Source organism: Diplodia corticola, assembly GCF_001883845.1.
Source record: "Diplodia corticola strain CBS 112549 chromosome Unknown scaffold36, whole genome shotgun sequence".
Taxonomy (NCBI): domain Eukaryota; kingdom Fungi; phylum Ascomycota; class Dothideomycetes; order Botryosphaeriales; family Botryosphaeriaceae; genus Diplodia; species Diplodia corticola.
In genome coordinates, this window is record NW_017971515.1 from 263,781 (window position 1) to 291,709 (window position 27,929).

General features: G+C 57.9%; 10 protein-coding genes across 10 annotated transcripts; 7 read left to right on the plus strand and 3 right to left on the minus strand.

Annotated features, from left to right (window-relative positions):
* Nucleotides 1–218: 218 nt before the first annotated feature.
* BKCO1_3600084 (phosphatidylinositol 3) lies at nucleotides 219–6,124 on the minus strand (the record flags this gene model as incomplete). Its single annotated transcript, XM_020274957.1, has 3 exons — nucleotides 219–5,837; nucleotides 5,884–6,058; nucleotides 6,117–6,124. 3 exons carry the CDS (start codon nucleotides 6,122–6,124, stop codon nucleotides 219–221), a joined length of 5,802 nt encoding a protein of 1,933 aa, XP_020129068.1.
* A 402-nt stretch (nucleotides 6,125–6,526) lies between these two features.
* On the plus strand, nucleotides 6,527–9,022 carry BKCO1_3600085 (c2h2 finger domain-containing protein; the record flags this gene model as incomplete). Its single annotated transcript, XM_020274958.1, has 3 exons — nucleotides 6,527–7,006; nucleotides 7,060–7,298; nucleotides 7,348–9,022. The coding sequence occupies 3 exons, from the start codon at nucleotides 6,527–6,529 to the stop codon at nucleotides 9,020–9,022; spliced, it is 2,394 nt and encodes a 797-aa protein (XP_020129069.1).
* Nucleotides 9,023–10,981: 1,959 nt separating this feature from the next.
* On the plus strand, nucleotides 10,982–12,332 carry BKCO1_3600086 (developmental regulator; the record flags this gene model as incomplete). The annotated part of the gene is made up of 4 exons (XM_020274959.1): nucleotides 10,982–11,284; nucleotides 11,341–11,420; nucleotides 11,473–12,024; nucleotides 12,083–12,332. The coding sequence occupies 4 exons, from the start codon at nucleotides 10,982–10,984 to the stop codon at nucleotides 12,330–12,332; spliced, it is 1,185 nt and encodes a 394-aa protein (XP_020129066.1).
* Nucleotides 12,333–13,853: 1,521 nt separating this feature from the next.
* On the minus strand, nucleotides 13,854–15,501 carry BKCO1_3600087 (diacylglycerol o-acyltransferase 2a; the record flags this gene model as incomplete). The annotated part of the gene is made up of 2 exons (XM_020274960.1): nucleotides 13,854–14,868; nucleotides 14,927–15,501. 2 exons carry the CDS (start codon nucleotides 15,499–15,501, stop codon nucleotides 13,854–13,856), a joined length of 1,590 nt encoding a protein of 529 aa, XP_020129067.1.
* Nucleotides 15,502–15,863: 362 nt separating this feature from the next.
* BKCO1_3600088 (serine-threonine protein kinase 19 protein) lies at nucleotides 15,864–17,137 on the plus strand (the record flags this gene model as incomplete). The annotated part of the gene is made up of 2 exons (XM_020274961.1): nucleotides 15,864–16,437; nucleotides 16,494–17,137. 2 exons carry the CDS (start codon nucleotides 15,864–15,866, stop codon nucleotides 17,135–17,137), a joined length of 1,218 nt encoding a protein of 405 aa, XP_020129060.1.
* A 1,019-nt stretch (nucleotides 17,138–18,156) lies between these two features.
* On the plus strand, nucleotides 18,157–18,924 carry BKCO1_3600089 (cfem domain; the record flags this gene model as incomplete). The annotated part of the gene is made up of 3 exons (XM_020274962.1): nucleotides 18,157–18,237; nucleotides 18,401–18,530; nucleotides 18,605–18,924. 3 exons carry the CDS (start codon nucleotides 18,157–18,159, stop codon nucleotides 18,922–18,924), a joined length of 531 nt encoding a protein of 176 aa, XP_020129061.1.
* A 515-nt stretch (nucleotides 18,925–19,439) lies between these two features.
* BKCO1_3600090 (60s ribosomal protein l38) lies at nucleotides 19,440–20,161 on the plus strand (the record flags this gene model as incomplete). The annotated part of the gene is made up of 3 exons (XM_020274964.1): nucleotides 19,440–19,503; nucleotides 19,881–20,009; nucleotides 20,106–20,161. The coding sequence occupies 3 exons, from the start codon at nucleotides 19,440–19,442 to the stop codon at nucleotides 20,159–20,161; spliced, it is 249 nt and encodes an 82-aa protein (XP_020129008.1).
* A 1,995-nt stretch (nucleotides 20,162–22,156) lies between these two features.
* On the plus strand, nucleotides 22,157–24,508 carry BKCO1_3600091 (glycoside hydrolase family 47 protein; the record flags this gene model as incomplete). Its single annotated transcript, XM_020274965.1, has 2 exons — nucleotides 22,157–22,889; nucleotides 23,004–24,508. The coding sequence occupies 2 exons, from the start codon at nucleotides 22,157–22,159 to the stop codon at nucleotides 24,506–24,508; spliced, it is 2,238 nt and encodes a 745-aa protein (XP_020129007.1).
* An 852-nt stretch (nucleotides 24,509–25,360) lies between these two features.
* Nucleotides 25,361–26,812, plus strand: BKCO1_3600092 (l-lactate dehydrogenase; the record flags this gene model as incomplete). Its single annotated transcript, XM_020274966.1, has 2 exons — nucleotides 25,361–25,471; nucleotides 25,631–26,812. 2 exons carry the CDS (start codon nucleotides 25,361–25,363, stop codon nucleotides 26,810–26,812), a joined length of 1,293 nt encoding a protein of 430 aa, XP_020129010.1.
* Nucleotides 26,813–27,051: 239 nt separating this feature from the next.
* BKCO1_3600093 (glutathione s-transferase) lies at nucleotides 27,052–27,911 on the minus strand (the record flags this gene model as incomplete). Its single annotated transcript, XM_020274967.1, has 3 exons — nucleotides 27,052–27,200; nucleotides 27,269–27,784; nucleotides 27,839–27,911. 3 exons carry the CDS (start codon nucleotides 27,909–27,911, stop codon nucleotides 27,052–27,054), a joined length of 738 nt encoding a protein of 245 aa, XP_020129009.1.
* Nucleotides 27,912–27,929: the final 18 nt, after the last annotated feature.

Sequence of the window (27,929 nt, forward strand, 5' to 3'; positions counted from 1 at the left end):
GCGGGCTGCGAGTCACGATAGCTGCAGGTTGGTGTTTCGCATGACTGCCCCGCTCCGATGCTCTAGACTGCAATTGCGAAGGCGTCGACGTTGGGCCTCAGGAACGATGCTCGATTAAAAATGATAATGGAATTTGCGACGCCTAAACCACCGCCAGTGACGAAAATCCCCCGACACATGATCTCACCCGGCTCCTTCCAGCCCTCACCGCTCCTTCGCTAGTACGGAATGCCGTTGGTCAGCAGCTGGAACCTATCATACTGTCCCGTCGACAGGCTGTTGTAGCTCTTCTTGATCAAGAAACGCATAAAGTCTGCCGCCTCCCTCTCCGTCTTGTCCAGCACGAACCTCTCGCGGAAGTGCTGGACCGTCTCGGGCTTGAAGCATGGCAGCCCGCTGTCCAGCATGACGATGACGATGTGCGCCAGGTGCTCGCAGTGCTGGCGCGCCGCCAGAAACGCCTTGATGCACAGCTCCTCGAACCATCGGTACGGCTGCGAATCCGTGGAGCCGCCCATGACGGCCACCATTTCTTGCGTGAGCTTGAACGGCGCCCGCTCGAACTTGATGCCTCCCGGTGCAATGTCGAAGCAGAATCCGAAGTCGATGTGCAAGATGTGGCCGGCGTCGTCGATCATGATGTTACCGTTGTGGCGATCCTTGAACTGGAGCAGGTATGAGATGATGCTGTACGCCGCCATCGACTTGACAAAGTTGTTGCGGGCTTCTTGGAAGCGAATCGAGTCTTCGCCACCGTACTTCGAGACGAAGTAGTCGTAGAGCCCGTTGACTGCTTCGCGGCCAAGCATGTCACGAGAGATGGAGTTGGGCAAGACGTCGATGACACCGCAGCCGGGCGCAGTGGCCGTGACGCGGTACGGGAAGACATACACGTCCAAGCCGACGTCGTTGAAAATGCCGCGGAAAGCCGAAATCATCTGCAGCGCCAACACGTCCTGACGACAGTCGTCTCCGACCTTGAAGATGGCCGACTGCCATACCTCGTAGTAGTCCTCCTCCTTCTTCCCTTCATCGCTGCCGTCTTCCTCCACCGGTAGGATCTCAGTCCTCTCCTTGCGGATGCGGAAAGTCGCCATGTACGGAGCCTTTGCGTGGCTCTGCAGGGGCTTACCAGACTTCCGATCAATTCCAACGACAACACCGTCTGGGTTACTGGGCAAATACACGCCAACTTCGACCTTGATCGAGCGAAGTTCCTCCTCAATCTTTTGCTTCTTCTCCGGCTTGCTCTTCTTGATGAAGGGCTTGAGCTTGCCAGAAATACCCGTGACCTCGTTGAAGAAAGTGAATTCGCGCTCGTAGAATTCACGGTCCTCGGGGCTGAAGCTGTTCTCGAGGCTTGCCATGACAACGTCAAGGGTCGGCTTGACAGGGTCAGGAATCAAGGAGTCCTCGTCCTTGAACGCATTTGCTTTCATGTTCCAGATGATCTGATGGGCGAACAACTGGGAGAACTTGGCCGTCTCGATGATGTAGCGCTCAACGTAGCCAAGGACGTCGTAACGAAGCGTCTGCACAACCTGCGGGACGTAGAAGAAAGTGATGTCGACCGAGTGGCTTTCCAATGCTCTCATAGCATACTGGATGATGAACGGGTGATTACCATATGCAGGGAGGAAATACGTGATGGCAGTCATCGGGTTGACCGGGGCCCAGTACATCAGATACTTGAGCTGGAACGAGACATCATCGGGTAATGACTTCCCAAGAAGCACCTCCAGAGCATCTGGCTGGTCCAGTACCTTCTCAGGGAAGTTGAGAACCAAGAAACGGACCTCGGTCGCCAGCCTCAGCGAGTTGAACCTGAAAACTAATTGCACCGCAATAGCCGGATCCTCGGTCCAAGCTGTCTTGAGTAGACCAGACAAGACTGCGTCGGTAGGAGGCTTTCCCGAGTGACCAGGCATCAGGTGGAGGCGCCTGTCCTGCTCCAGAGGGAACAGCCAGACCATCAGACGCTGATGCTCGCTGGCGAGCAGGAGCAACAGCAACTCCTGCTTGGCGTGCAGACTCTTCCTGGGCCCATTGGTGTTCAGACCAATCCCGGCAACGTTCTGGAGGGCGTTGTGAATATCGACCAGAACCTGAGCTTCCGCTTTGATTTGCAAACGGTTGCCGCCGAAAGACCACCTCGGCCTATCCTTGAACCATGCCAAGGCGGCAGAGAGGATGCGGTCCTTCAACCTCCACTGGCCAGACGTGTTGGAACCGGTACTGTACTGAAGAATGCGTAGACCGAGAAGAACAACATGGAAGTGAGCCTCACGCGTCAAAGGATGGTTTGTGGTGTGGCTCATTGCCGACAAAGTGATGTGCATGAGACGATGGTAGACGCGCTCAACGTGTGGGCTCCCAAGGCGTGTTGCGCTGAAATGACTCTCAAGGAATTGCAGAAGCCGGAAATGAGGAGCAATTAGGTTGTAGGCGTGCTGCTGGCGTTTCATGATAGCATTCCGATCCGATTGGGCGAATTCTTGCTTGACGAAGAAAGGATCCGGGTGGTGGAAATGCTCATCAAAGAGGCCAAGTCTCCGCCGAACCGTCTTTTCAAAGTTCTCAGCGATCTCGACAAGGATTCTGGATTCCATGCGTGGGTTTTCTTTGATGATGCTAAGCCACAAGGAAATACCGAGTTTGATGGACTGTTTGTTAAACACGGCGAAAGGAATCCCAACAACGTGGTGGGCAATGGCACATTCGTCCTTTGGACTCCTGCAAAGAAGAGCAGCAGCTCGCCTCAGAGCATCACGAAGCTCTGCGATCGAAACATGCTTGCGGCTCAAGGTGCGTTGCTCCAAGTCAAGAAGCACCCTTCGCGCATCCTCTACGCTGCGGTCGTATTGCTTGTTGCGGCGCATCAAAGGATCAGAATCGTTGCCGAAGCGAATCCAGTCATCGTTAAAGTCCGTCATGGGCTCCACGTAGCGGTACTCTTGGCGGTTGGTGTACTGAGCAACGAAGTCGGACGCTGTGTTGATGTTCAGCTCTCTTTCTCTGTCAATGGCACCGAGGCGCTGGTCCGTCGATGGAATGACGGAGCCCATCTCCAGTGCGAACGACCGTCCAAGAGAGACATGCCCGTAGGCACCGTCGTCATCGTACTCCGATAGATAGGTCTGCAGGAGTCCCTTGATATCGAGCGGAGCAATGTCCATCACGCTCAAAACCCAGACTCTGGCCCGATTCTGAAGCTGGATCAATGTGTTCCTGCGGAAGCTGTAGTTGTCCGAAAGCTCGATGGAGATGTTCTCCCTGGATGACCTGAAGGTCGAGGACCACCCATACTCATCTATCTCCTTCTCAAGACAGCTGTTCCACATCATGCTGAGAAGCTCGAGGAGAGCAAAGAGCGAAGCGCGCTGACAGAGAGCAGATGGTACCTGCTGAATGATAATGTCGGCACAGTGGATAGCAACCTTTTGTGCCTGCAGAACCCTGTGACAGCAGCCGGTGAAGAAGATGGCAAGCTGTTGGGCTACGTAGGGAGCAGAAAAGGACTGGAACCCGCCTGAGACAGTTTTCTTCAGGTATGAGCGAACACCTGCCTCGGCAATAGCCACCATACAGTTACCCATTTCCTTGTTGCGGAGCCGGGGATCCAAAAAGTATGTCAGCGTCTTTGTGCAGTCGCCAGTGCTAGCACGAAGACCCTCGACGAGATGCACCGTGTTAAGGAAGACAACCTCAGGGTAACCTAGCGATTTGATGTCTACTTCGCACGCGGGGAGCAGTTCCTGAAGACGGCGTTTCTGTTCGACGATATGCTCCGCGCTCTTGCCACGTCTGAGAACAGTGTTGAGCTCCACATCGCTCTCAAGCTGATCGGCCCGGGATTCGGAAACCAAAGGCTTGCTATGTTGAGCAAGTATCCGAAGCTCGTTGAGGTATCTCTTGCCCAAGGGTGAGGTCAAACTGAACCCGTGGACAGCAACGTTGAACCACGCATCTCGTTGCAGGCTGACGATAGCTTCGTCCTCGATGTACTCCTCCGGGCCTTCAGCATTGGAGGAGATCAAGATCGCAAGCGGATTCAGAAGCTGTGCAATTTCCTGGGCGGCGACTTCGGTATCCGCCATGGGAGTGGCCTCAGGACCATGTGCATCACCCTTGCTGACAATATCGTCAAGCACGTACTGTAAGTAGACATCAAACAGTGGCTGTCCAACTTTGAACTCCTTGGAGAGATGGCACCTTCCTCTCATGACCGCGTCCAGAAGCACATGGTTGTCTTGGACAATCGCATCGCGAGCGAGTCTAGAGTATAGTTTGAGAAGAGCTCTAAGCTCTCCTGGACCGGAATGAGCGCCAAGCAAGGAACTTTCGATGATGATTATGGCATCGACAGAAATGCTGACCCTGCCAATCTTCTGAACCAGCATCGAAAGTGCAAGCTCAGAGATCTTTTGATCTTTGCATCGGCAAGCCACGCCGACGATGGTTTGAATAACAGTAGCATAGACATGCGAAGGTTCGTCGACATCAGCAGGAGCTAGTGAAATGCTACTGCCTGCCTGATGCTGTGTTTGCAAGGTACCGTTGGTTTTTGCACTTCCGTTGAGCTGAGACAGGCCAGTATTCGTGCGATCCGGCGCTTGCTTTCCACTAAGAACATTACCAAGGCTATACAATGTCGTGATGACAGCGTCTTGTGGAAGATGCATGAGAACACTGGCCAGGCAATCGGCAGCAACGGCTGAAGTGCCCTCCTTCAATCCACCCTGGACGATTATGCGTGGCAAAGACTTGCTCAGGTGAGATGCGTGATCAGGCGAGGATTTGCCCAAGACCGACATACTCTTCAGCACAACGCAAGCCAGGATCTCATCGGCTGCAAGGATGTCGTCTGAGAGGGTGGACTCCAGCACGTCCATAAGCTTTTCGGAGTCGGCAATCTCTTCGTTGAGCACGGCGCAGCACAGGTACGTGACAAGGGCATCGGCTAGGACGGCGTGGGCAATATGCTGTTGCCAAACCGTTCCTACACGCTTCACATACTCCGAGTCGGCGTTGATCCGCTCAAGCTCTTCCTCGGCAATTCCAGCAACATTCTCGAGCAGATTTTGGGCCCCCGTATCCAAAAGCTGAGGCAGTGCCTGGGCGTTTTGAAGTCTATCCAAAACAGGCTTGTTGGAGTCCAGCTCAGAAGGGGTAGCAACGGTCGCCGTGCATGCGACAACAACTTGCATGAGGCCATGATGAAGGATGAGAGCACCGAGAGGACGGCCCATGGCAGCGTAATGTTTGGCATGACGGCGCCATTCCCGGAGCATCCGCTTGGAGTTGCTTCCATACAAGACATTCGAGACGGAAGCCTCGACCGCAATCATCAGTTTCTCAGACAGTGCGGTGCGCAAATTTTGGATCAGGTCGAGCATTTCGGCAGGGTCCCAGATAGACGACCACGCCGAAGCGGAGCTCAGGAAACCGAGCATAGACATGGCCAAGCAAAGAACACGGCCAACATCTCCATCGGTTGTATTGTCCACGGCATCCTCCTTGTTCATATGCTCCCCGGTCAAGGACTTTGCGGAGGCCGACCACTCCGCCACGTACTTGTTCACTGCTGCGACGGCAACCTCCTTAAGTTCCGCATGGTTCTTTCCCAGAGACAAGATGGCGAAGGTCAGGCTTTGGGTCAAGATCTCCCATGGCGAGGGGTCAAGGTCTCGGAGGAACGGCGAAGGCGCAATGGCCTGGGCGAACGATTCGGGGAGATAGGGGGTGAGCTGGTTTAGAAGCTGTTCGGCGGTTGCAACATCGACGACCTTGGGCGCAGCTTTGCACAGAGCGAGGAGGGTTTCGAGTTCGGGCAAGCTCTGCGACCTGTCAGACCAGCTGGAATATGTTGGACAGGAGGCCTACCATAGGCACCCTCGCCGCACCTCCGCGGGCACCATCGAGCTCGTCATGGCCGCCATTGGCCTGCGCGTGAGGCGGGCATAGTCGATACAGGCGCTTGAAGTCCGTACTGCCAGATTCGGGGGCTGGCGACGCGGCAGAAAGCGTAGCAAGCTTCTCGAGCGCGCTGCGGCGGATGCTAGATGCGGCCACACAGTCAGTACCAGGCAAACGGGGCGCAGCGAACGGTGACTCACTTTCGCATGATGACCAAGCGCCCGCAGCGACAGGACTTAGGAATGAATCAGAATGACTGCAAACACGCTGTTGTAAGGGGGAAACAAGGGCGAAAGAGTGTGGTGTTCGCTTGGTAGGAGGTGGCAGCTAGCAGCAGGCTGTCGATCGGTGGGCGCTTCATCTGCGCCGGGTGCGCCCCGCGTCATCATCTTCGCATCTTTTGTCCACACTGCCCGCACTCTGCCTCGCTCCGCATCCTCACCGACGCTCGCAACCCATAAACCCGCCCAGCCACACCAGATCACTGGCTGCTGCGCCTTACCCGCGGTCGCTGCATCCGGCACCGGCCACAACCGTAAATACCCAGCGATTGCCCGCAACCCCCGCCATCCGCACATTACAAACCCCCGAAATCGCGACAACAACCACAATGGCGGATGCGACTGAGACCCCGGCAGGCGGCGCCGCTGCCCCCGCAAATAGCGCGCGTAGAGGTCGTGGCCGTGGCGGCTCCCAAGGCGGCAACAGGCAGAGCAACGACAACCCCGCGTCCGGCGAAAGAGGTCGCGGCAAGGGGGGACGTCGCGGAGGGCGAGGCCGTGGCAATCGCGGAGGACGCAACGCGGATGCGGACGGAGATGGAGCTGGAGACAATGCTCGTGCCCCGGCCACTAGGGGAAACTTTGGCGCTCGTTTGACTGCGGACGCAAATTCCACCACGAACGGTACGGAGTCCAAGGGAAAAGAGCCTGTAACCGCGGCGGAGGACGAGGATGAGGGAGAGGTTTGCTTCATTTGCGCATCTCCCATCCTGCACCATGCTGTATCGCCTTGTAACCATCGTACCTGCCACATTTGCTCCCTCAGGCTGAGGGCACTGTACAAGACCAAGGCTTGCGCGCATTGTCGAGTAGGTTTATCCAGCATGCATTAATCATCTTATGTTTGCTAACTATTCCCCAGACACAGTCGGATTTTGTTATATTCACCGACGATCCTGAGAAGAGATACGAGGAATTCTCCAATTCTGAGATCGCGAGCACCGACAGCAACCTGGGTATTAAATACGAGAAGGCGGAAATCTGCGACGACACTATTCTTTTGCTTCGCTACAACTGCCCTGATGGCTCGTGCGACGCTGCCTGTTTGGGGTGGCCTGACTTGCACAGGCACGTCAAGAGCGTCCATCACCAGGTCATGTGGTAGGTACACAAGTTCTACTATCGTATTCTATACGCTAACGTGTGGAAGCGACCTCTGTACGCGAAACAAGAAGGTCTTCACTCATGAGCATCAGTTGTTCACCAACCAGGAGCTGCGCAAACACGAGAGGTTCGGCGACGATAACCCTGGTGCCGAGGATCAGAGCGGCTTCAAGGGTCACCCCGAATGCGGATTCTGTGTGAGACGCTTCTACGGAGATGATGAGCTATACGTGCACTGCAGAGAAAAGCATGAAAGGTGTCACATCTGTGACCGCCGCAATGGTGGGCGGCAGCCACAGTACTACGTCAACTACGAGGCACTCGAGGTTCATTTCAAGAAGGATCACTTCACATGTCCAGATCAGGAGTGCTTGGAAAAGAAGTTTGTTGTCTTCGAATCTGAGATGGATCTGAAGGCGCACCAGCTAGAGGCTCATCCGAACGGCCTCTCGAAGGATGCACGTCGTGATGCTCGCAGAGTGGACATGGCTGGGTTCAACTTGCGTGGGTCCCAGGAACCGGAGCGTGAGCGTAGGCAAGGCCGCGGCCGTGGTCGCGGAAGAGATCCCAATTCCGAGCCCCTCCCTGCGTCGTCGGCCCAACCGCTGCGTAGGGACGAAATTGCCTACCAAAGGCAGCTGGCCATCCAGAGCGCTCAATCCGTAACATCGAGGACGTTCGGAGGGCAGCTGACCTCTAACCCGACTGAGGCATATGCAGCACGGCCCCCGCCCGCCGCCCAGGAACCTCGCACCGTTACGGCCGCCAGACCCGCAGTTGACTTTCCGTCCCTGTCTTCGCTGAGTGTCAGTGACACCGCCAATCAAGCACGGGCCGCATCGCCAGCAAGGGACACACCACTCACACCGCAGGAGCAAGCGCGCAGGTTGCGGCACAATGCCGTTACCGAGCGCGCGTCCAACATGCTCCGCAATGACCAAACAAAGGTTGCCAACTTCCGCCAGAAGGTCTCGTTCTACAAGAATGGCACCATGACGGCCCCACAGTTGGTCGAGGCGTTCTTCTCCCTGTTTGACACGTCCTCGGCTGAACTAGGCAAGTTGATCAAGGAGCTTGCCGAGATCTTTGAGATCTCTACGAAAAAGGACGCCCTGCTCAAGGCTTGGAATGACTGGAAGGCAATCAACGAGGACTACCCCTCTCTTCCCGGGCCTAGCGGTGTACCGGCAAGCAGCGCAGCGGCCGCCCTTGGAGCAGGAAGTTCCAGGGTCCTCAAACTCAAGAGTTCAACGGCCCAGTCGTCGCGCTCGGCAGTGGGCCAGAAGGGCGGGTGGAACTCTACTTCCACCAGCTTGTTCCCTCCCCTGCCGTCATCTGCGTCGTCGAGCAGGGCTGCGACAGGAACGGGGAGCGCCAACTGGGCGTCTTCAGCTCCGTCGTCCAGCAAGCCGTCGCCAGTTCCGTCTCGGACGGCTTCGCAGACGAACCTGGTCAGCAAGAAGGCGCCGCCCAGCGGTGACGCGTTCCCCGCGTTGCCTGCGGCCAAGAAGCCGACGTCGACTGTCTTCACGCCCGGCTACAACGGACGTGCGGTGCGCAACGTCAAGGGCAACGGCCCTGCAGTCAGCGCGTGGGGTGCGAGTGGAGCCGGCAGCGGATCATCAACACCCGCGGAAGCCCTGGCCGACGAGGCAGCTGCAGGTGGAGGCAAGAAAAAGGGAAACAAGAACAAGAAGCAGACTCTGTTTCACTTTGGTTGACGAGGCTGCATGGCGCAGCGTGTAGAGTTAGTGCGTGCACATAAGCGTGGCGTTGAATTGGGCTGGCAGAGGGGGAAAAGTGGGTTTCGAGTAAACCATTGCAATACTGAACATAGGTAGCTACATTATTGCTCCCGCGACGACGTCACGAGTGCGGACGGAGATCAGCTAGGATGCAGCGCGCATACGAGCCCAACACGTGTGCATGATTATGCGGGAGGGGTGCGAACGGGCGGCCAGCTGCTGCATGCAGGCGGCTGCGCCGGAGCATTTTTATTTTTTATTTTTTTGGGGCGGAGAGTGACAGCCGCCAGCGGCAGAGTGGGTTGCAGCAAAAGTGAGCTTTCTTACACCCAGACGCAGATGTGGGTTTTCCAAGGCCTCCTACCTACGTGGAAGTCGGAGCAAAATGTCTGGACGTATTCGCGTAGGTAGATGTGGGTATGACGACCGTGCATGTGCAGGATCCAACCAACCCCCCGCGCGCTGCGGGCTCACTGGGCTCACTTGTCTCGCAGTCCACTGCGGCGGCGGCCTGCTGACTCCATGGGGCGAGCAGCGCTGCAGCTGGGGGCAAGCGCGGCGATGGCGAGGCGGCGGCGGCAGCGGCACGGCGGCAGCGGCAGCGGCAGCGGCAGCAGCAAAAAGAACGGTCGGCGGGCAATGGCGCCAAGGGGTGGTGAGAGGGCGTTGCTGCGTGTCAAGGCGGCAGCCGCAGAGCCGCGTTGGGGTGGCGGGCGGGCTAGCTCTTCCACCAACTGCAAGCCATAACCACGCTCGCGGAGCTCGGAGCCGGGGCCATGGAGCGCTGGAGCACGCTGACGTGGATCTGGAACTTCGCTTGTCGGGCGTGTGGAAGGTGTGGCTTGGCCCTGCGCTGGCGGGCACGAGAGGGAACGCATCACGCACGCGGGCTCACGGCTGCTCACGCTGCTAACGCTCGCGGTGGTGTTGACTCGGGCAGCGGGCGCACAGGCGTGCTGCTGGCCAGAGGGGCGCGCTCCACTTCGGGCCGCTCCTGGCTGGCTCTGCAAGCGGCGGGCGGGAGATGGTTGAGTGCCCCGGGCGCGCGCAAGCATAAAGCAGCAGCTGGGCATCGCGCGCTTGCACGGGAACAGCTGAAGCTCTCTCTCCGCGCCCAGCTTGCGCCACCACCAGAACGCGCCCTGTAGCATCCGCCGCCCTGGGCCCACACCCGCCTCGATCAGCGCGTCTTCAGCGTCGCGAGCCAATCTGCGCGCGCCCCCCTCTCGCGCCCCAAGCCCGCCAGAGCCCGCCAGAGCCCGCCAGAGCCCGCCAGAGCCCGGCACCCCTTCCCCGCCTTGCCTGCCTCCCACTTGACTCGCTCTCCAGCGACGTGGATTCACGTCTCCCACCTGCATCGCAGCACCGCAGCACCGCAGCCCTCCGCGCCGCCAGAGCTCCGCGCGACCGACCGGGCGCGCCGTTGCGACCGAAGCAGGACTCAGACCGTTGGCCAAGCCGCTGCTGGGTGTGTCGTGCAACCTGCAGCCCACAGACGCCTGTGTGATCGCCCGCTGCGAAGAGAGCCACTTGCCGCCGCGCCCCGCGGGCCCAGCGTGTAGAGTCGCCTGCGTCGCCTGCAAATGCCAGAGCGCGTCTAGGGAGGGATCATGAAAGACGCTGCTTCCGCTGCCCGCACGCACTTGTAGCCTCCTCCACGCCCTCCAAGCCCTCCTCCGCCTGCGCCTCGCCGCCAATTGCCTCTGCCTGCCCCGTTTTTGCACCGCGCAGTCGCCCCTGCAGCGTTGAGGACCCGCCCCAGGAGCCCCAGGACCCCGTGGCCGCCGACGACACTGAACCAGACATCGCGCCTCCCCTCTGCCCTCGCGCCACGGTAGCGAGAGAAGCCTCTTCCGCATCACCCACCACGCGCAACGGTAGCGAGAGAAGCTCCTGCCGCCTCGCCCACCACGCGCAATCCGGCCACGTAGGACCATGCAGCCGCGCCGGGAGCACCCTTATCCTATCGGTCCCGGCCCGGGAGCTCCAGCTTATCCTCCACCTCAAATCAACTCTCTGAACGACCACCAGAGCCAGGTCGCCCAGCCCTCGTCGTCCACGATGAACAGCCAGCCCATTTACGGCGGCATGCCGCCCACCCAGGCCCACACGGGCGCCTATGCTCCTGCCGACCCCGTCTCCATCCAGCCCTCGTGCGGCACCCGCGATGGCAAGACGTTCGAGCTAGTCGTCGAGCAGCAGCCTGTCCGGGCTCGCATGTGCGGCTTCGGAGACAAGGTACCTCCACTACGAGAGCACAGCTCCAGCCCGCCCTTTGCTGACCCGCGCCACAGGACCGTCGCCCCATCACGCCGCCGCCGTGCATTCGCCTGATCGTGAAGGACTCGGCCACCCACAAGGAAATCCCCTTCGAGTTTGTTTCCTTAGCCCCAGCCGCGCGCGCCTTTTGCTGACTCCAGCTGCAGCGAGGTCGATTCCACCTTCTTCGTCCTGACGGTTGACCTGTGGTCATCTGATGCCCGCCAGGAGGTGAATCTCGTCCGCGCCTCCTCCGGAGCGCCCACTGTCTCTATTTCTACGAGCACGCTTACTTCCTACCCTCCCCACATCGAGCGCGGCTGGCAGGACCCCGGCCCCTACGCCATGACTATGGGCCCGAGAGGCGGCGCCTACTCGGCGGGACCTCCTGGATATGCCATCAACGCTGCGCAGCACATGCCTCCCCAGATGCAGGGTAGCTACCAGCCGAGCTACCCCGGCTCGTCGCCCATGACTCCTCATATGCCCCAGTATCCCCAGTATGCTCCTCCTCAGCACCATGGCTACCCCGTGGCGCCCCAGGCGATGCCCGTCATGCCCCCTGCTGCGCCGACGACGTCCTCTGCAACTGGAATGTTCACCCGCAACCTCATTGGCAGCTTGAGCGTGAACGCTTTCCGCTTGAACGATACCAGTGGCAAGACGGGCTTCTGGTTTGTCCTTCAGGACCTGTCCGTCCGTACCGAGGGCGTTTTCCGGTAGGTTCAAGTTGCGGGATATGTCCGTGGTGGTTTGGCTGATTCGCTTGTCTCGCAGCTTGAAAATGAACTTTGTCGACGTCGGGAAGAATATCGGCAACGGCAACAACCTCAACACCGGCAAAGCCCCCGTCCTCGCCTCGTGCTTCAGCGACGCTTTCCAGGTCTACAGTGCGAAGAAATTCCCCGGAGTTATCGAGAGCACCCCGCTCAGCAAATGCTTTGCCGCGCAAGGCATCAAAATCCCCATCCGTAAGGACGGCCCCAAGCCTGCTAATGCTGCAGAATATGAAAACGACGATCAATGATTGGCGTTTCCCTCTTTCTTGTCTCTTTCGATGCGGAAAAAAACATAAAGAAGAAATGACGACCCGACGAATTCAACAAACCTCGCTCGCAGCTTCGCTTCACTGATTCTTTTTCCCCATTAAATCTCTTCATTCTCCCGTTATTGTTTGCATGTAGAAAATTTTTCGACGGCGACGACTAATGTGTTTTTCTTTTCCACAAAAGGATCGGATCGTCAGAGTCAGCAGTAGACGTCGTCGTGTACAACCCCCCTTCCATCCTGCTCCCCCCCTTTTCGCCCTCCCTCTACCCACCACAATGTCCTGTACGAACGACGATGTACCTGAACGAAGAGCGGCACGCAAACGGATGTTGACGATATGACGAAGATGCTTGGGAAAGAGGCATGTAAGGGAAACGAGGGAAATAAGGAGGGGCACATCATGTGTCGAGAGGAAGAACGTGTGTCAGTTGTGGGAGGACAAACTCGATGGGGGATTACAAGAAGACTCCCGCGGCACTGGGTCATTGGTCAATCACTCGAGGATATCAGACAGCAGTCCACAGGCGTTGTGTCGCGTCCCTTTTTATTTTTTCTTCGTGAGAAACACAAAACTCTTTTCCTTTTCTGCCATTTGGAGGAGCTGGAACTGGAGAAATCACACGCAAAACTCGGGCTGATGATGACGCTTGTATTTCTCTTTCGTACTTCATTTTCCCTTCCTTTTCTGTTACATTCAGAACTCACAACGCCATTGCTTGCTCCTTCCTTCCGCTGGCTGAACAGCAGTAGCATGGAAAACGGGATCTTCGTAACGAAAACAAAAAAAAAGAAATGAAAACGCGATGGGCGTGTGTCTTGTCTAGAACAGCGCTTTGTGTTTGTTTGCTCTTTTTATTTGGTGGTTCATCTGCTTTTCTGAAGAAGCTTATATACGTTCCAATTTGCTTGTGCCTGTCTGTCGCCTCTTTCCACTATCGGTGACCTTCTCTTTTGACAAGGACTTCCTCACGCTTGTTAGTCCTACGTACAGCTAGCTTCCTAATATCTAGGTCCAGTATACGTACGTTGGGAGGCAGCAGAGCCTCCATGGAAGGAATCTCTGATGGAGGGACATGAGGGGCGTCGTTTGGAGATGCCATTTCCGGTCGACTAATCCGTGCGTGCTGTGGGAGGAAAGCGAAAAGAACGTTCTCTGTCATCAGTATTATTCCCTTTAATTTTTTTTTCTATTCTTTTGCGAGACTTCAATCACATGCAAGCCGGGGGGTGATCTCACATGCAAACGATTTCCCAAAACAACAGTTGATGTACCCACCCACCCACTAACCTACACCCTAAATGTACCTAACCGCAAACACATCTCTCCTCCCCACACCCGATCTATGTATGTAATACAGAGACGCAAACAGTCATTCGTTACTGATGTGTTCCGCAATTCTTTTTTCCACTACTGCTCGAGAGGAATAATAAAAGTCAAGTTCCCAGCAAGAAAGAAAGATATTGCTCAATAAAAAGTTAAACCCCCGGGCAGCTTCTTCTACTCCACAATCTCCAGCTCACCCGTGCGATCCTTTGCGAACGTATCCTTCCACTCGTCCCAAATGCGCTGCAGCTCCTCGACGTAGCGGGTGTGCACCTCGTCGACGTAAGCCTGGTCGGGCTTCTGGCTCTGGACGATCTGGACGGGGCGGCCGACGACGACGTTGAGGGGGCGGCGGTAGGGCATCATGCCGACGTCGTAGTTGAAGACGCCGCGGGCGTGGAAGATGGGGATGGTGAAGCCCATGAGCTTCTTGACGAGCAGCTGGAAGCGGTGGACGCGCGGGTGCTCCTGCGGGTTCAGCTGCTCGTACAGCTCGTTCTCGCCGAAGCAGAGCACGGGGACCAGGTCGGCGCCCGTGCGGATGGCCATCTTGACGAAGCCCTTGCGCCGCGCGAGGACGAGGCGCAGCCGGCCCGGCTCGGCGTCGAGCGACTCGCGCGCGCCGCCGATGACGATGGTGATGGCCCGGCCCATGCCCTCGCCGTTGGGGCCGCCCTTGCTGAGGAGGTTCTCGCACGACTCGCGCGAGACGCTGCCGATGCCGAGGCGGAGTGCGTAGTCGCGGTATAGCGGGATGCGGAAGTTGGAGTCCAGGGTGAGGACCGTGTTGATGATGCCGGGGAAGAGCTGTGAGAAGCCGAGGGCTTCGGTGGCGAAGGCGGCGAAGGCGCCGTGTGAGATGATGCCGTGAGGGTGGTAGCCGAAGATGTACTTGCGCGTGGCTGGCAGCTCTTGCGTGCGGTGTAGGCGCGCCGGGAAGTAAGACGCATAGAGCGACCAGACGGGCAAGCGCCGAATCCATTCTTTGCGGTAGGCAAGTGTGCCATCTTGCCCGGCACTGGAGAAGAGGACGAAGAGGGTGTATGGGAAGAGGACAGGCCACAGGAAGGGAATGGAGCAAAGGAAGAAGAAGATGGTCAGCATGCCGACTATGGAGAGAGAGTGCACGAGAACCATGAGGGTCTGGAGGCGGCGGTGCAGCGGCACGTTGAGAGGAGCCCATCGTATGCTATCGATCCTCAGTCAGCTTGCAAGGTGCCATTTGAAGTGCGTGAATTGGAACGTACCTGCTGCGCTCCCACCCCTTGCCAGCCTCTCTCCCGCTGGTGAGCTCAGGCTTTTCCTCCTTGTTCTCATCTTGGCGTTGTTCCTTCTCGAACTCGTCGTCAGGCTTCACGCTGGTAAGACGCACGCCGTGCGGGCCCTCGAGCTTCTCATATATCACTTTCTTCTCATCTTCCGTCTTGCTTGCGTCCTTTGGTCCATCTGGTGTCTCCGATGATGTGTGTCCGTTTACGAGTGTGCTCACACCATCTACTTGGGACTGCACTGGCGGCGCGACAGCAACATCTGCAAAAGACTTTTCGCTGACCGGAGGCTGCGGGACGGGCAGGTCGTCCTGCGGCTGGGGCACGGAGGCGTCTTTCTCGATGCCATTGGCCTGCTTCTTCTTCTTGCTGCTCTTCGACTTCTTCTGGCCGGCGTCTGCGGGTTTTTCGGCAGCCGCGGCATACGACTTGGGTTCAAGGTCGGCCTGCAGGCGATCCTGCGGCTGCGAAGGTGAGGCGTTTTGCGACATAGTGACGATGGGGCCGGCGGCAGCAGCTCGCGGAGGGTTGAGGAGGGTTGGGATGCGCGGCATGGGGGCTTAGGACGGATGTCGCTTGCCGTGTAACAGTGCGATGACGTACCCAGGTCGGCTTGCGTACGAAAAGCTTGTGATTGCGCCGCGACTCGTGCGCTCCGCTTCATCTCTCCACGCACGCGCGGTCCGGGACGGCACATCACACAGTCCCTGCATGCCGCATCTCAGCCACCGCTCCACCAGGGAGCATCAAAGAAGCCCGTGGTGACCAACCTGATGCCTGTCCCTGCGGTGGCGACTGCCAGGCGCGTGCCTGGCGAGTGCCGAGCCAGCCCGCCGGTGTCTGCCTGGGATCAAGGTGGCTCACTTGTTCAGGCCTCCCATAACACCGCTTGAACACCCGCATCGTCCCTCCCCACATGTCTTCCAGCTTGCATACGACGGCCGCCAAGTCATCTCGCGTTACCAAACCCACTCGTCGCAAGAGCAACAATCCGTTGTTGCGCCGTTCGTCTTCGTCGCTCGCCGCGAGCCCACGTCGCAAGTCGTCATCCGAATCTGCCACAAACGTCGGTGCCGTCGGCGATGAGAGCGTATTCGATGAGCCGCTTGATGATACTGGTCGTGTCGCCTCGCTAGCCACCGATCTTGAGCTACGCGATGTGCCTCAGTTCATCCAAAATATCCGGACCAGGATGTTTACGTCTGTCCCGGAGCGCGCATCCGGCATGAATGGCCAGAAGACGGCAGAAGTGCTGAACTTTCGCATGAACTTGCCACCCGTCGTATCTGTCGCCCATGTGCATGCTCTCAGCAGGTCTCCGACTGTCACAGAAAGAGAGATTGCAGAGTTGACGCGTGCTGGGATCATACGGAAGGTCGTAATACCGGGACGAGGTGCCGGCGGTGCTGCTGTAGGAGAAGGCTTAGTGCTCGTGTCCGAGTGGGAGAGACTGGTTCGATCGCATCCGGGTCTGGAGGATGAGATGAAAGGTAACCTTTGTTACAGCTTTCGCAGCTCAGACTTCGGCAGCTGACGGCGTATGTAGAGAAGTACATTTCATTGCTGCGCTCACAACCTACTTCAGCCACGGTATCGGCTGCGCAGCTCGGCAAGGATGAAATAGCAGCATTCTGCGGCACCGGATTCTTGACCTCAGCGAACCCTTCTGCTGGGAACGCCGAGGTCTTCTCCCGGCCCGGCGCCGCGTCATTGGGCTCGCTCGCCAGCTCCAGCGCAAAAGCTGCGTCTGGCTCGCTGAATGCTGTTGGTGGCGCCCACGCCTTTACATCCAGTGGCGCAAGCGGGGGTGGCGTCGTGTCGACCGACAGACAAAGGACAGCACCGGGGGGTGTCTACAGCTTTGCGCTGCCCAACATGGGCCCGTATCTTCGGCTGTTGACCACTGCACGTGTGCATCTACTGAGTCTGTTGAGCAAGACGTCCAGATACAAGGAGGCGCCTGTGAGCCTACTCAAGGAGCGCTGGGATGGCGGTATCGCGGGCGAAGACCTCGCGAGTAAAGCGCGCAAGGCCAGAGGTGATTTTACCGGAGTGTTGCCCGGGCGGACCAAGAAATGGAAGACATTTCATGGCTTAAGCTTCGAGTGGGTTCTAGAGGAATGCACTGGCAGCGGACTGGTCGAGCTGTTTCAGACGCACAGTGTGGGCGTCGGGGTTAGAGCAGCATGACCTGCGATCTACTGATGCCGGTTGTCAACTGCCGTGCGCATGTCAACATGCCGAGAGATGTCTTCGCCTTGTAGTATATCATAGTACCTAGCCATATCGTGAAGGTTAGCAAAGCATCAGAACAGCAATTACGGGCTGCAGCCGAGCCTGTTAAGTGATTGGTGGCGGGAGGCGGCTCGGGGCGATAGGACCAGATAGGATGCAAGCTAGCAAGTGTTATCGCCGGGCTGCACTTTTGATCTGCGGGCTGAGACCTTGACTCGATAATTACGAGACCTAATTTATGGCTTTTATGTTTTCGTCATGGACATTGAGTAGAGAACAGTCGTGAAAGAGGTCATTACAGGCTGTGCTGAGTGATTCAATATCTGAAGCTGCATACGTGTGCTGAAAGACCTCTGTGTTGAGTGCACTAGGCTCTGCCAGCAGCAAAGCTGCGCCATAGGGATGAATTGATTCGGGGGCTGAGATGTGGTTGTCGACGACCCACTGTTTTAAGCATAATGGTGCAGATTTGGGAGCCCAGGCGTGATCCGGTGCGAGCCTAAATTAGAGCTTCTGACTCTCAACGCCGCCATGGCCTCCCTCTCCACGCCCAGCACACGTTCGAGCTGCTAGCGGCAGGGCGCCGCGCTTCTAGCACCCTGGTCCGTCTGTGAGTGTACGGCAGACACAACAGCAGGCGTTTTCTGATCAACCTGCAGCTGGAAAGCTCTAGTCGACACCCCCTGCAGGAAGCTGGAAGCGGAGACGTCTCTCAGTGGTGGGACGACCACGCGCGGGAGAGCTGCCCCGAGCGGGTGACCCTGGAGTGCGCCCGCTCCACTGGGCAAGCTCATTCGGTTTAGGCGTTGGCCCTTAGGACCAAGCCATGGGTATTTTGCCGGCTGTGGTAGCTAATCTGGTCCCCAACACGACCGCCGTTACTATTTAAGCACCTGGGCGCTTCACGCCATAGCTGCTCCAAAGCTCCCTTTGCCTCCCTCTCTGCGTGCTCGACTGCCCATCCGCCTCTCATCATGCGCTTCTCCACAATCGCTGCCATCGTTGGCTGCAGCAGCTTTGCTCTTGCTCAGACTCAGCTGCTTCCTAAGTGCGCTGTAAGTAACCGTTCCCTTTCCAGCTTCAGGGCCCGCCAATGGGCGCGCCCAATGCTAGAGTTGTCCGCCGCATCCGTCAAGCACGATGCCCAGCACACCACGTTGGCCCTCGGCAGATCCTGGTCACTCAACTGCGAGCAAACGCTAACCTCGTCCGTCCCAGCAATCGTGCGTTGGTACGGATTTCGGCGGCTGCGGCACCCTCGACGTCCAGTGCATCTGCACCAACAAGTCCCTGATCTCGGGCCTGGCCTGCTGCGTGTCCACCAGCTGCGATGAAGCGGACCAGCAAAGTACGTTTCAGGCCCCACGCGCGCCCCCAGCTGGCACAGCGTCTCGCAAAGCTAACAAAACTCGCACTACGTAGCTGTCATCGCGTTTGCGCAGAACCTTTGCAAGCCGCAGGGCGTGACCGATCTCCCGACCAGTGCCACCTGCGCCTCGGGTGCCTCCTCGGCCACTGGTTCCGCGTCGTCGACGGGCGGCAGCTCTTCCGCCAGCACTACTGGTTCGGCCGCGAGCGCTACCGGTTCGGCCGCCAGCTCTGCTGCTGCGGCGGCGTCCAGCGCCTCGGCCGCGAGCAGCGCGGCTGGGTCTGCGCCGACCGGCGGCGCCGCCATGTGCAAGGGCAGCGCTGCGGGTATGGGCTTTGGTTTGGTGTTGGCTGGTTTGATGGGCGCTCTGTAGGAGTGTGCGAAAGAGGAGAACAGTGTGTCTGAATGAGTGTGGCTGACTTGATGAGAGAGGAAAATGTGCATGCTTGATGGAACATGTCGTGCGCATGCAGTAGTCGGCTTGGATGGGAAGCCAACAGAGGGCCGCTGGCGCGTGCTACCGTTCGCAACTCTGCTTTAATCGTAATAAAATAAGACGATGTCCTCGCTCGTGATGGCATCTGCTCGTGACTGCATCTGGTTTTGTCAGTGGATAAATCAGACCACCAGCAGGCCAACATTCGACACTCGATGGATTGCTCCGTTGGCAGAGCGGTTGTGCCTGATGATGAGATGAGAGATCGGCCGGTCTTGGCGTTGGGCATTCTGCCGTTGACCGCCGCCTTCATGCTTAGCGAACCCCACCGGCACACCGCCAAGCGCAAATTGGCCGGGCCGCTCTTTCTGGTTCTCAACCTCCCAAGGACGACAACGTTCCCGACACAGTCCCCATCCCTCCCGAAAAGATCCATTCTTCTCGCCGTCACCATGCCTTCCGAAGTCTCCGACATCAAGCAGTTCATTGAGATCTGCCGCCGCAAGGACGCTTCCTGTGCGTTTGCTCCTTTCCGCTCCACCTTATAATGTACACCCGGTTGCAACGGAACGGTCCAATGGCGATGGGTATGGCGGACGCGCAGCGATCGAGCGAGCACGGAACAGCACGACCGTGTCTGAATTGCCCTGCCGCGGGGCAATCCCAAGTGAACAGGAAAGCACGGCCGTGCTGTGGGTTTTCTGGGAACACACAGCATCTCGAGCGTTTCCATCACTCGCGCGGTTTGGAGGATGTTTAAAAGACACGATCGCTGCGCTGCCGCCCGCCCTGCAACCATTGGATTCGACCTGAGAAGCACCCTGTACATGACAAAACACAAAACGTTGCCAGCGGAACAGGAGTGACTAACGCTGGGTGTTTCCCCGATACAGCTGCGCGCATCAAGAAGAGCAAGAAGAACAGCCAGACCAAGTTCAAGGTCCGCTGCCACCGCTACCTGTACACGCTCGTCCTCAAGGACTCCGACAAGGCCGAGAAGCTCAAGCAGTCCCTTCCCCCGGGTACGTCAACCACTTCCGTAAAAACGGCGACTGGACTGGAACTTTGTTTGGAACGCACAAGGCTATGGAGACCCAGGCTAACGTGACATGGTGCAGGTCTTACCATCACCGACGTTCCCAAGAAGAACGCCAAGGGCAAGCACACCGCATAAATGCTTTAAAAGGGGAAGCGAGGGCGTCGTGGTAGAGTGACGATGTTGATGATGACGGCGGGGGGTTTCGAGAAAAGGAAAGAAATTCCATCATCGGGAGAATATCCCTGGGAGTTTGGCTGCGGAAATCCTTCGCTGAACCGGGAGGTTTCTTGCGGTTTCTTCATAAAATCATAGAAGCTGGAAAGAAATAGCTTCGACACCCGGCGTTCATCAATGGGATAAACTGTGTCACGGTTCAAATCTTCTCATGCTTTCACGATTAATGCTGCGCATTGTGACTTGGATTCCTTTGTTCCGTCTGGGTTGCTTCAACCTGGTGGTCGCTATGAAGCTGGGGTTCACTAATTGAGCAACTTGGTATCTCATTTTCTTGAGACATTTCATTCTCATGATGTTTGTGCTTTAGTGAGAAGTGCAATGGGTCCTACGAGGTAGCGGCTAGGAAGAAGCGTGAACAAGAGAATGAGTTTTAAGCTAGAGCATACAATGGACGAGCAGTCCCGTGGGAGTCGTAGACGCTCCGTCCGAGCCAATCTATTAGCAACTCGATGCATACGCCCCCACTAGCGCAATCCCCAACTAAAGAACCTTGAAAAACATTAGCACCTGCGTGTGTTACGACCCATTGTGTAGCTATATTGGCAAGATGGCCATGAGTACAAAGGACAGTGATCTAAATATGATCTTCATGCGCCAGCCAAATTATCTTTAGACGCGAACAAAGAGACCGTGGTAATCGCCCATCTTTCTTTCCAATGACATTGTTTGTAAACTTCTGTCGAGAGTACAATGTCATCGTTTTGGAAGGGCATCCTATATATAAAACCATTGCTCCTACTGATGACAGGTTCATATCAAAGCCTACAGACAGCTATTCAACGCACCTCACGTTCACCAACACTCCAAACGCCAAAGACTTCATACGTGGTAAGTTCACCAACTCACAAGAATACTCACGATGTCTAGCTGGACTTGCTGCTGGTGCTTCAAGAAGCAATCTTCTTCTGGCACCTGCAAGAGCTGTGGACATTCCCACTGCGTCTACTGCAACTAGAATAGCAGAACACGGTTCTTGACGGGCCTTGCAGAATCAAGCAATATAAGAAAAATTTTCATTGGAACAAAGGGTGCCAACGTGATTGAATGTATGAATTGACTTTTAGGCGTGAAGTTATATGGGTAGGGGAATTCTACATCTGGGTGTGTTTTAATACTCGCATTTACATCCGGATATTCACTCCACCTCTCGATGATGAAAGCATAGGTCGGGATATCAAGGATCGTCTGCTCGCTTGCCGGACAGACCGAGGGAAAGGGCTGAGCCACGACGGTAATTTCGCGTCCGACGCTGAGCCGGAAGCAAATCTGTGACCTGTCGCGTCATGGCCGTGGAGGTAGGAAATTAGCCGTGGTACATGCAAGGTGAAGCCAATTGGTCGCCAAGATGGACCCAAGCGATATTTCATTCCAATTGAGCTGCTCGTAAAGGACACGAGTAGTGAGAGGGTTGGGCAGGATGGCGTCACAAAGGCGGGCGCGCGTGTCCGGAGCGGCCCCATGCTGGCAGGCTGTCTGATCAGCAATGGGGACGCGTGCACGCGTGGACCAAGCTCGGGCAGCTGTCTTGAATGGCCTCCCGCAACGGCGCCTCGCCCGCCGTGTCTGTAGCGCTTGAGAGCGGGTTGCCCCTGAACCGCCCACTCAACACAGCTCGCGTCGTATTAAACCAGCCGTGTCCGCGAGTGGGTGTGGGCGAGAAAGAGGAAGGAGATCACCGCCGCGAGGGAGCTAAGAACAGCTGTCAACACCCCAGGCCAACCGCCAATTACCGCCGCGAGGTAGTCCGAATATACGACCCCGAGGTACCCGCTCCCCACCGCGTACGAAAGGGTCGCACGCATTCCGGTTGGCAGAATAGATTCCCGGGCCCCGCCCGCCAGTCGCTCCTTTTTTTCCCTTTCTGCTGTGGTTCCGTAGGGGACACGGTGGTCCATGAACATCAACCGCGACCCGTTCGGCCTGCGCCCCTCGATCGCTCCCAATAACGCCTTCGCCGTGCTGCAACAGTCGGCCGCCCGCAACGCCGCCCGCTATTCGCAGCGCATCGTCGAGAGCGGGCAGCAGGCCCTGGAATCCGGCCGCCAGGCCCTCGAGGACGTCGCCGCCAGCGACCAGTGGCACTCCGTCCACCAGACCGCGACCGACGCCATGGCCTTCGCCGTCCCGCGCAACGTCCCCGCCTTCGACGGCCCCCAGCGCCGCCTCGAGGACTCGGCCTGGCCCAGCTCCGGTCGCTCGCGCTTCCCGCCCTCGCCCGCCGCAGACAACAATGGCGTCTTCGCGACCAGCAGCAGCAGCAGCGGCAACCCCGGCGTGGCCAGCGCTGCCGCCGCCACCATGACCGACCGTCTGGGCGGCATGTTCGGCGACGGCAAGGAGCTCCCGCTGTACAAGGACAAGCCCTACAACTATGGCGGCTCTGCCCGTCGAGGCTGGTTCCGCCGCCGGCGCTCGCTCATCATCGGTGTCTTCGCCCTCTTCGTGTTCCTGTATTGGTTTGGCCTGTTTTCCGGCTCTGAGGACAACAAGGGAGTCGGCGGCTCTGGATTCTTCGGCAGCCTGACGTCGGGGAAGTCGGCAGCCGCCGTCGACTGGGACGATCGGCGCGATCGGGTGCGGGACGCGTTCAAGCTGAGCTGGGATGCGTATGAGAAGTACGCCTGGGGTACGTCGCGACTGCGCGGGACCTTTTTTTTTTTTTTTTTTGGCGAAGAGACATACTCGCCCTCTTTCCCGCTAGCCCGAGCCAGATGTGACTGACTTATGACCCGCGCGCTAGGCTATGACGAGTTTCACCCCGTCTCGAAGAAGGGCCGCCAGATGGTGCCCGGGGGAATGGGCTGGATCATCGTGGATGCGCTTGACACGCTCATTCTCATGAATCTGACCACCCAGTTGATCCACGCTCGCGAGTGGGTTTCGACGTCTCTGGACTACGAAAAGGACCACGATGTGAACACTTTCGAGACGACGATCCGCATGCTGGGCGGTTTGCTCTCCGCTCACTACCTGAGCACCGAGTTCCCACACTATGCGCCGATTTCTATGAAGGAGGGCGAGGAGGACCTGTTCCAGGAGAAGGCCGCTGACCTTGCGGACCGTCTTCTGGGAGCCTACGAATCCCACTCCGGCATTCCTTTCGCTAGCATCAATCTCAAGACTGGCCAGGGCATCCGCTCGCATGCTGACGGCGGTGCTTCGTCAACTGCCGAAGCGACGAGTCTCCAGCTTGAGATGAAGTACGTCGCGAAGCTGACTGGCGAGGCGCACTACTGGGAGAAAGCGGAGAAGATTATGAAGGTCGTCGACGATCAGGAACCCAAGGACGGTCTCGTCCCGATCTTCATCCACCCCGACCGCGGCACCTTCCAAGGATCCAACATTCGCCTCGGCAGCCGCGGCGACTCTTACTATGAATATCTCATCAAGCAGTATTTGCAGACTTCTAAGCAAGAGCCCATTTACAAGGAGATGTGGGACGAGACCGTGTATGGCATGCGAAAGCATCTCATCACGTACTCGTCTTCGGCGAACCTGACTATCCTCGGCGAGCGGCCGAGCGGCCTTGACGGCAATCTCTCGCCCAAGATCGACCATCTGGTGTGCTTCTTGCCGGGTACTATTGCGCTGGGTGCGACGGAGGGTAAGACGTTGGCCGAGGCCCGCCAGAGCCCTTCGTGGGGGAAGCAGCAGGAGGACGACATGGAGTTAGCAAGGGAGCTGATGAAGACGTGCTGGGGTATGTACAAGGTCACTGCCACCGGCTTGGCTCCCGAGATCACCTACTTCAAGGTGGACGACCCGCCGCGTATGTGGGAAAGCTGGGCCGACAAGGTGACGAGCCCAGCGGAGCTGGATGAAAGCAACGAGGGCGACTGGAAGTCGGACTACGACATCAAGCCGGCGGACACGCACAACCTGCAGCGGCCCGAGACGGTGGAATCACTGTTTTACATGTGGCGCATCACGGGTGACATCAAGTATCGCGAGTGGGGCTGGGAGATGTTCCAGTCCTTCGTCAAGTACACGTTGGTTGAGGACGGCTCCGGCTTCACTTCGATCAACGACGTGACCAATCTCTCGCCGCCGGCCCGCGACAACATGGAGAGCTTCTGGCTCGCCGAGACGCTCAAGTACCTCTACCTACTCTTCGGTCCGGACGACGTCCTCCCCCTCACCGATATGGTGCTCAACACCGAAGCCCACCCGCTGCCCAAATTCGAGCCAGGCAGGCTTTTTAAGACGGGATGGGAGCGGAAGCCGAGGACGAAAGAGAGCACGTAGTCACGGAGGACGTACAGTTGCGTTTGGTCTACAGTGGGACAGCATCTTCCACCGGCGTTATAAGGTCCTGTGAGCGGGGTAATTAGCATAGAGATATCATTTCATTAACGTTTATTCCATCACGTTCAGCCTTCTCTCGGCCCCTGATACTCCTTTGTTTTTCGTCTCTTTCTTTTCCTCCCGCAACTGCAGTAGTCTCGGCGTACACTTTGATAGCGAAGACGACGATATCGGCGATGATTCGGGATAATGAGCAGCGAAGATTGGGGCGCCCGTTCTCCGCAACTCGGGGGCCGGCCTTGATCGACCGACGCCGCCGACTATTGGAGACCAAAGCTTCCTTCCATCAGTCCGGAACTACTGTGATGCGTCATCACTTGTCCTCAGCAATCATGCTTGGGAAGGGTCGTTGCTATCAAATATGGACCGAGGACCCGGCTCTCTGCTCTTCCTTCCCTCGGTTTGAGTGGGTCTTGTGCAATTGCATCAGTCCGGATCCCTGACTACTGCTCCCTAACTCGGCATCATTCGTCACCGAAATCGGTGTGCCATCCCCGGATCTAGGGATTCGTCGGTGGAGCTAAAAGCTGGAGGACGCTCTCTCTCTCTTCTTGGAAAAGGTCGTGCTCCCTGCTAGGTAATCACATTCGTACTGTTGCTTGTGTTCTCCCGGCCGAGGTGTTGGTTCTGCATGTCGCAAGAGGTGGGTCTTGTCCCCCTTCGTGTGTACCTCGAACCTTTTGATCTTCGCTGCCTATCTCTTCCCCTCGACTTGCTTGAGTGTTACCTCCTGACTACCGAACAGACTTGAGGAATACATCTCCCCGGTCCAGAGCAGAGTAACTCGTCGTCATGGCGCCCAATAAGCCGATCGAGCATGATCCCAACTGTCTCAACATCAACGATCTCGAGGCCATCGCGAGAGACAAGATGGACAAGCAGACGAGGGACTACTACAACGAGGTAAGCGATTCCACATCGCACCCCGAATCCACCTCCTACCCCTACCTCCACCAGCTCCCCACTTACACACCTACCTCTCCTTCTCGCACACCTCGCCCACCCCCCTTAAAGCAAACATGACGCACCACTCACACAGAAACATCTAAAAAAAAACAACAGGGCGCCGACTCCAACTCCACCCTCCGCGAAAACGTCACCGCCTACACCAAGTACCGCATCCGCCCGCGCGTCCTGCGCGACATCTCCCGCATCGACACAACCTGCCCCGTCCTCGCACCACCATCCCCCACCACCAGCACCAGCACCGCCACAACAACAACAACACCCCCCTTCCGCAACGCCATCCCCCTCGGCGTCGCCCCAACCGCGATGCAGCGCCTCGCGCACCCCCTCGGCGAAATCGCCACCGCGCGCGCCTGCGCGCGGGCGGGCGTCGCCATGGGCCTGTCGTCCTTCGCGACGACGTCGCTGGAAGACGTGGCGCGGGCGGCGCGAGACGAGTGCGCGGCGCTGGGGCGGGGGGCGTGCATACCGCTGGTGCTGCAGCTGTACCTGTTCGAGGAGAGGGCGGAGAGCGAGCGGCTGATCGAGCGGGCGCGGCGCGCGGGCTTCGCGGCCGTGTTCCTGACCGTCGACACGCCCGCGCTGGGGCGCCGGAACGGCGACGTGCGGAATGGGTTCCGCTTGCCGGCGCATCTGGGCATCATGAACTTTGCTGCGGGCGATGCTGATGCTGATGCTGCTGGCGGGGAAGAGGAAGAGAGCGTGGCTGGGTATTGGGATGAGGGGAGCGGGCGGAGGGTGAGGCCGAGCGGGCCGGTGAGGTTTCATACGCATGCGGCGAACCCGACGCTCACGTGGGCGGGCGACGTCGAGTGGTTGAAGGAGCGCTGCGGGCCGGAGATGCAGGTGTGGGTCAAGGGCGTGGCGACGGCGGAGGACGCGCTACTCGCGGTGCAGTATGGTGTTGATGGCATTGTGGTGAGCAATCATGGCGGGAGGCAGCTTGATGGTGCGTTGGCGACGCTGGACGCCTTGCCCGAGGTGGTGGCGGCGGTGAAGGGGAGGATTCCGGTGCATGTTGATGGCGGCATCAGGCATGGTACTGATGTGTTTAAGGCGCTGGCACTGGGCGCAGACTTTTGCTGGATTGGCAGGCCAGTGCTGTGGGGGCTGGCGTACAAGGGCCAGGAGGGGGTGGAGCTGTGCTTGAGGTTGCTGAGGGACGAGGTGAAGTTGTGCATGGGCTTGGCGGGGACGGTGAGCGTGAAGGACATCACGAGCGACTATCTTGTCAGGATGGACAGAGACGGGTTCCCGGTGAGGTTGAGCAAGTTGTGATTGTGGGGACTCGGTGGAGATGAGATGGGTGGATAGTGTTTCCACCCAGTGGTGTACAATTGAAAGTCCGAGCCAGAAATTGCCGACATCGGGTTTTAAATTCTCTTCCTGATATTCATTGGCAAGCTGTCAGGTGCATGTGAGTGAGTGATCAGCCCTATGGAATACGGACGCAATGGGTGGGTGGCCTAATCAAATTCCTAAACGGCTGCCATCCGTGCCGATATTAGCACCTTTTTTCAGTGATCGTCCCGCTCAAGCCACTTGGCACAGGCCTTGTAGAGATCATCCAACGCCTTGTCATGAGCGACAAAACGGTCGTACAACTCGAGACCAAGCAACTTCACCCAGCGGAGTAACGAAGCCACAATGAAGTCCGCGTACGACACTGCTCTTGTCAGCAATACGATCGGGCAAAACATACGAGCCCGGAGTTCCGTGGCGGCTTTGACTCACCTTCATTGCCCAGGAAGTAAGGTCCGTCCGTCGTCTGCTTCAAGAGAGCGGCGAGGTTCTCAATCGGCTGCTTCGCGTCCGCCCACGCCGGCTCGCCGCCCTTTTCGGCCTCATACTGGTCGAGCGACATGCCAAAGCGCTCCTTGCGCGTCTCGTAGAAGTAGGCCGCGCTCTTCTCGGATAGCAAGACTCGCGGACAGCGCGGCAGCAGCGCGCCGGCCAGCGGCTTCATGACCTTGGGAATGGCGTCGATTACCTGGGCGACGACCGGGGCATCCAGCCGCAGCGAGGGCCCGACGTTGGCATAGCGTTTCTCCAGCTCGCGGGCGATCTCGAGGCTATCCATGACGTACGTGCCGTCGGGGAATTGAACGGTTGGGATGGTGTATGGGATGACCGTGTTGGGGTCACCCTCATTGGGCGGCAGGCCCTTCGCCTTCAGCGTCGGGGCGACGTCTGGGTATTCGAGCCACTCCGTCTCGTACTCGATGTTCTTGTAGTTGAGGGCCATGCGGGCTGGGGAGAGCTTGTGTCAGAGCTTAGCACTCGATGCTTGGCGGAGTGACTCACTCTTCCACGGGTTCAGCGACCAGCAGACGCGGTGGCCCTTGGTGGGCAGGTCGAATAGGATCAAAGGAGCCATGGTGGGTATGTGATCGAC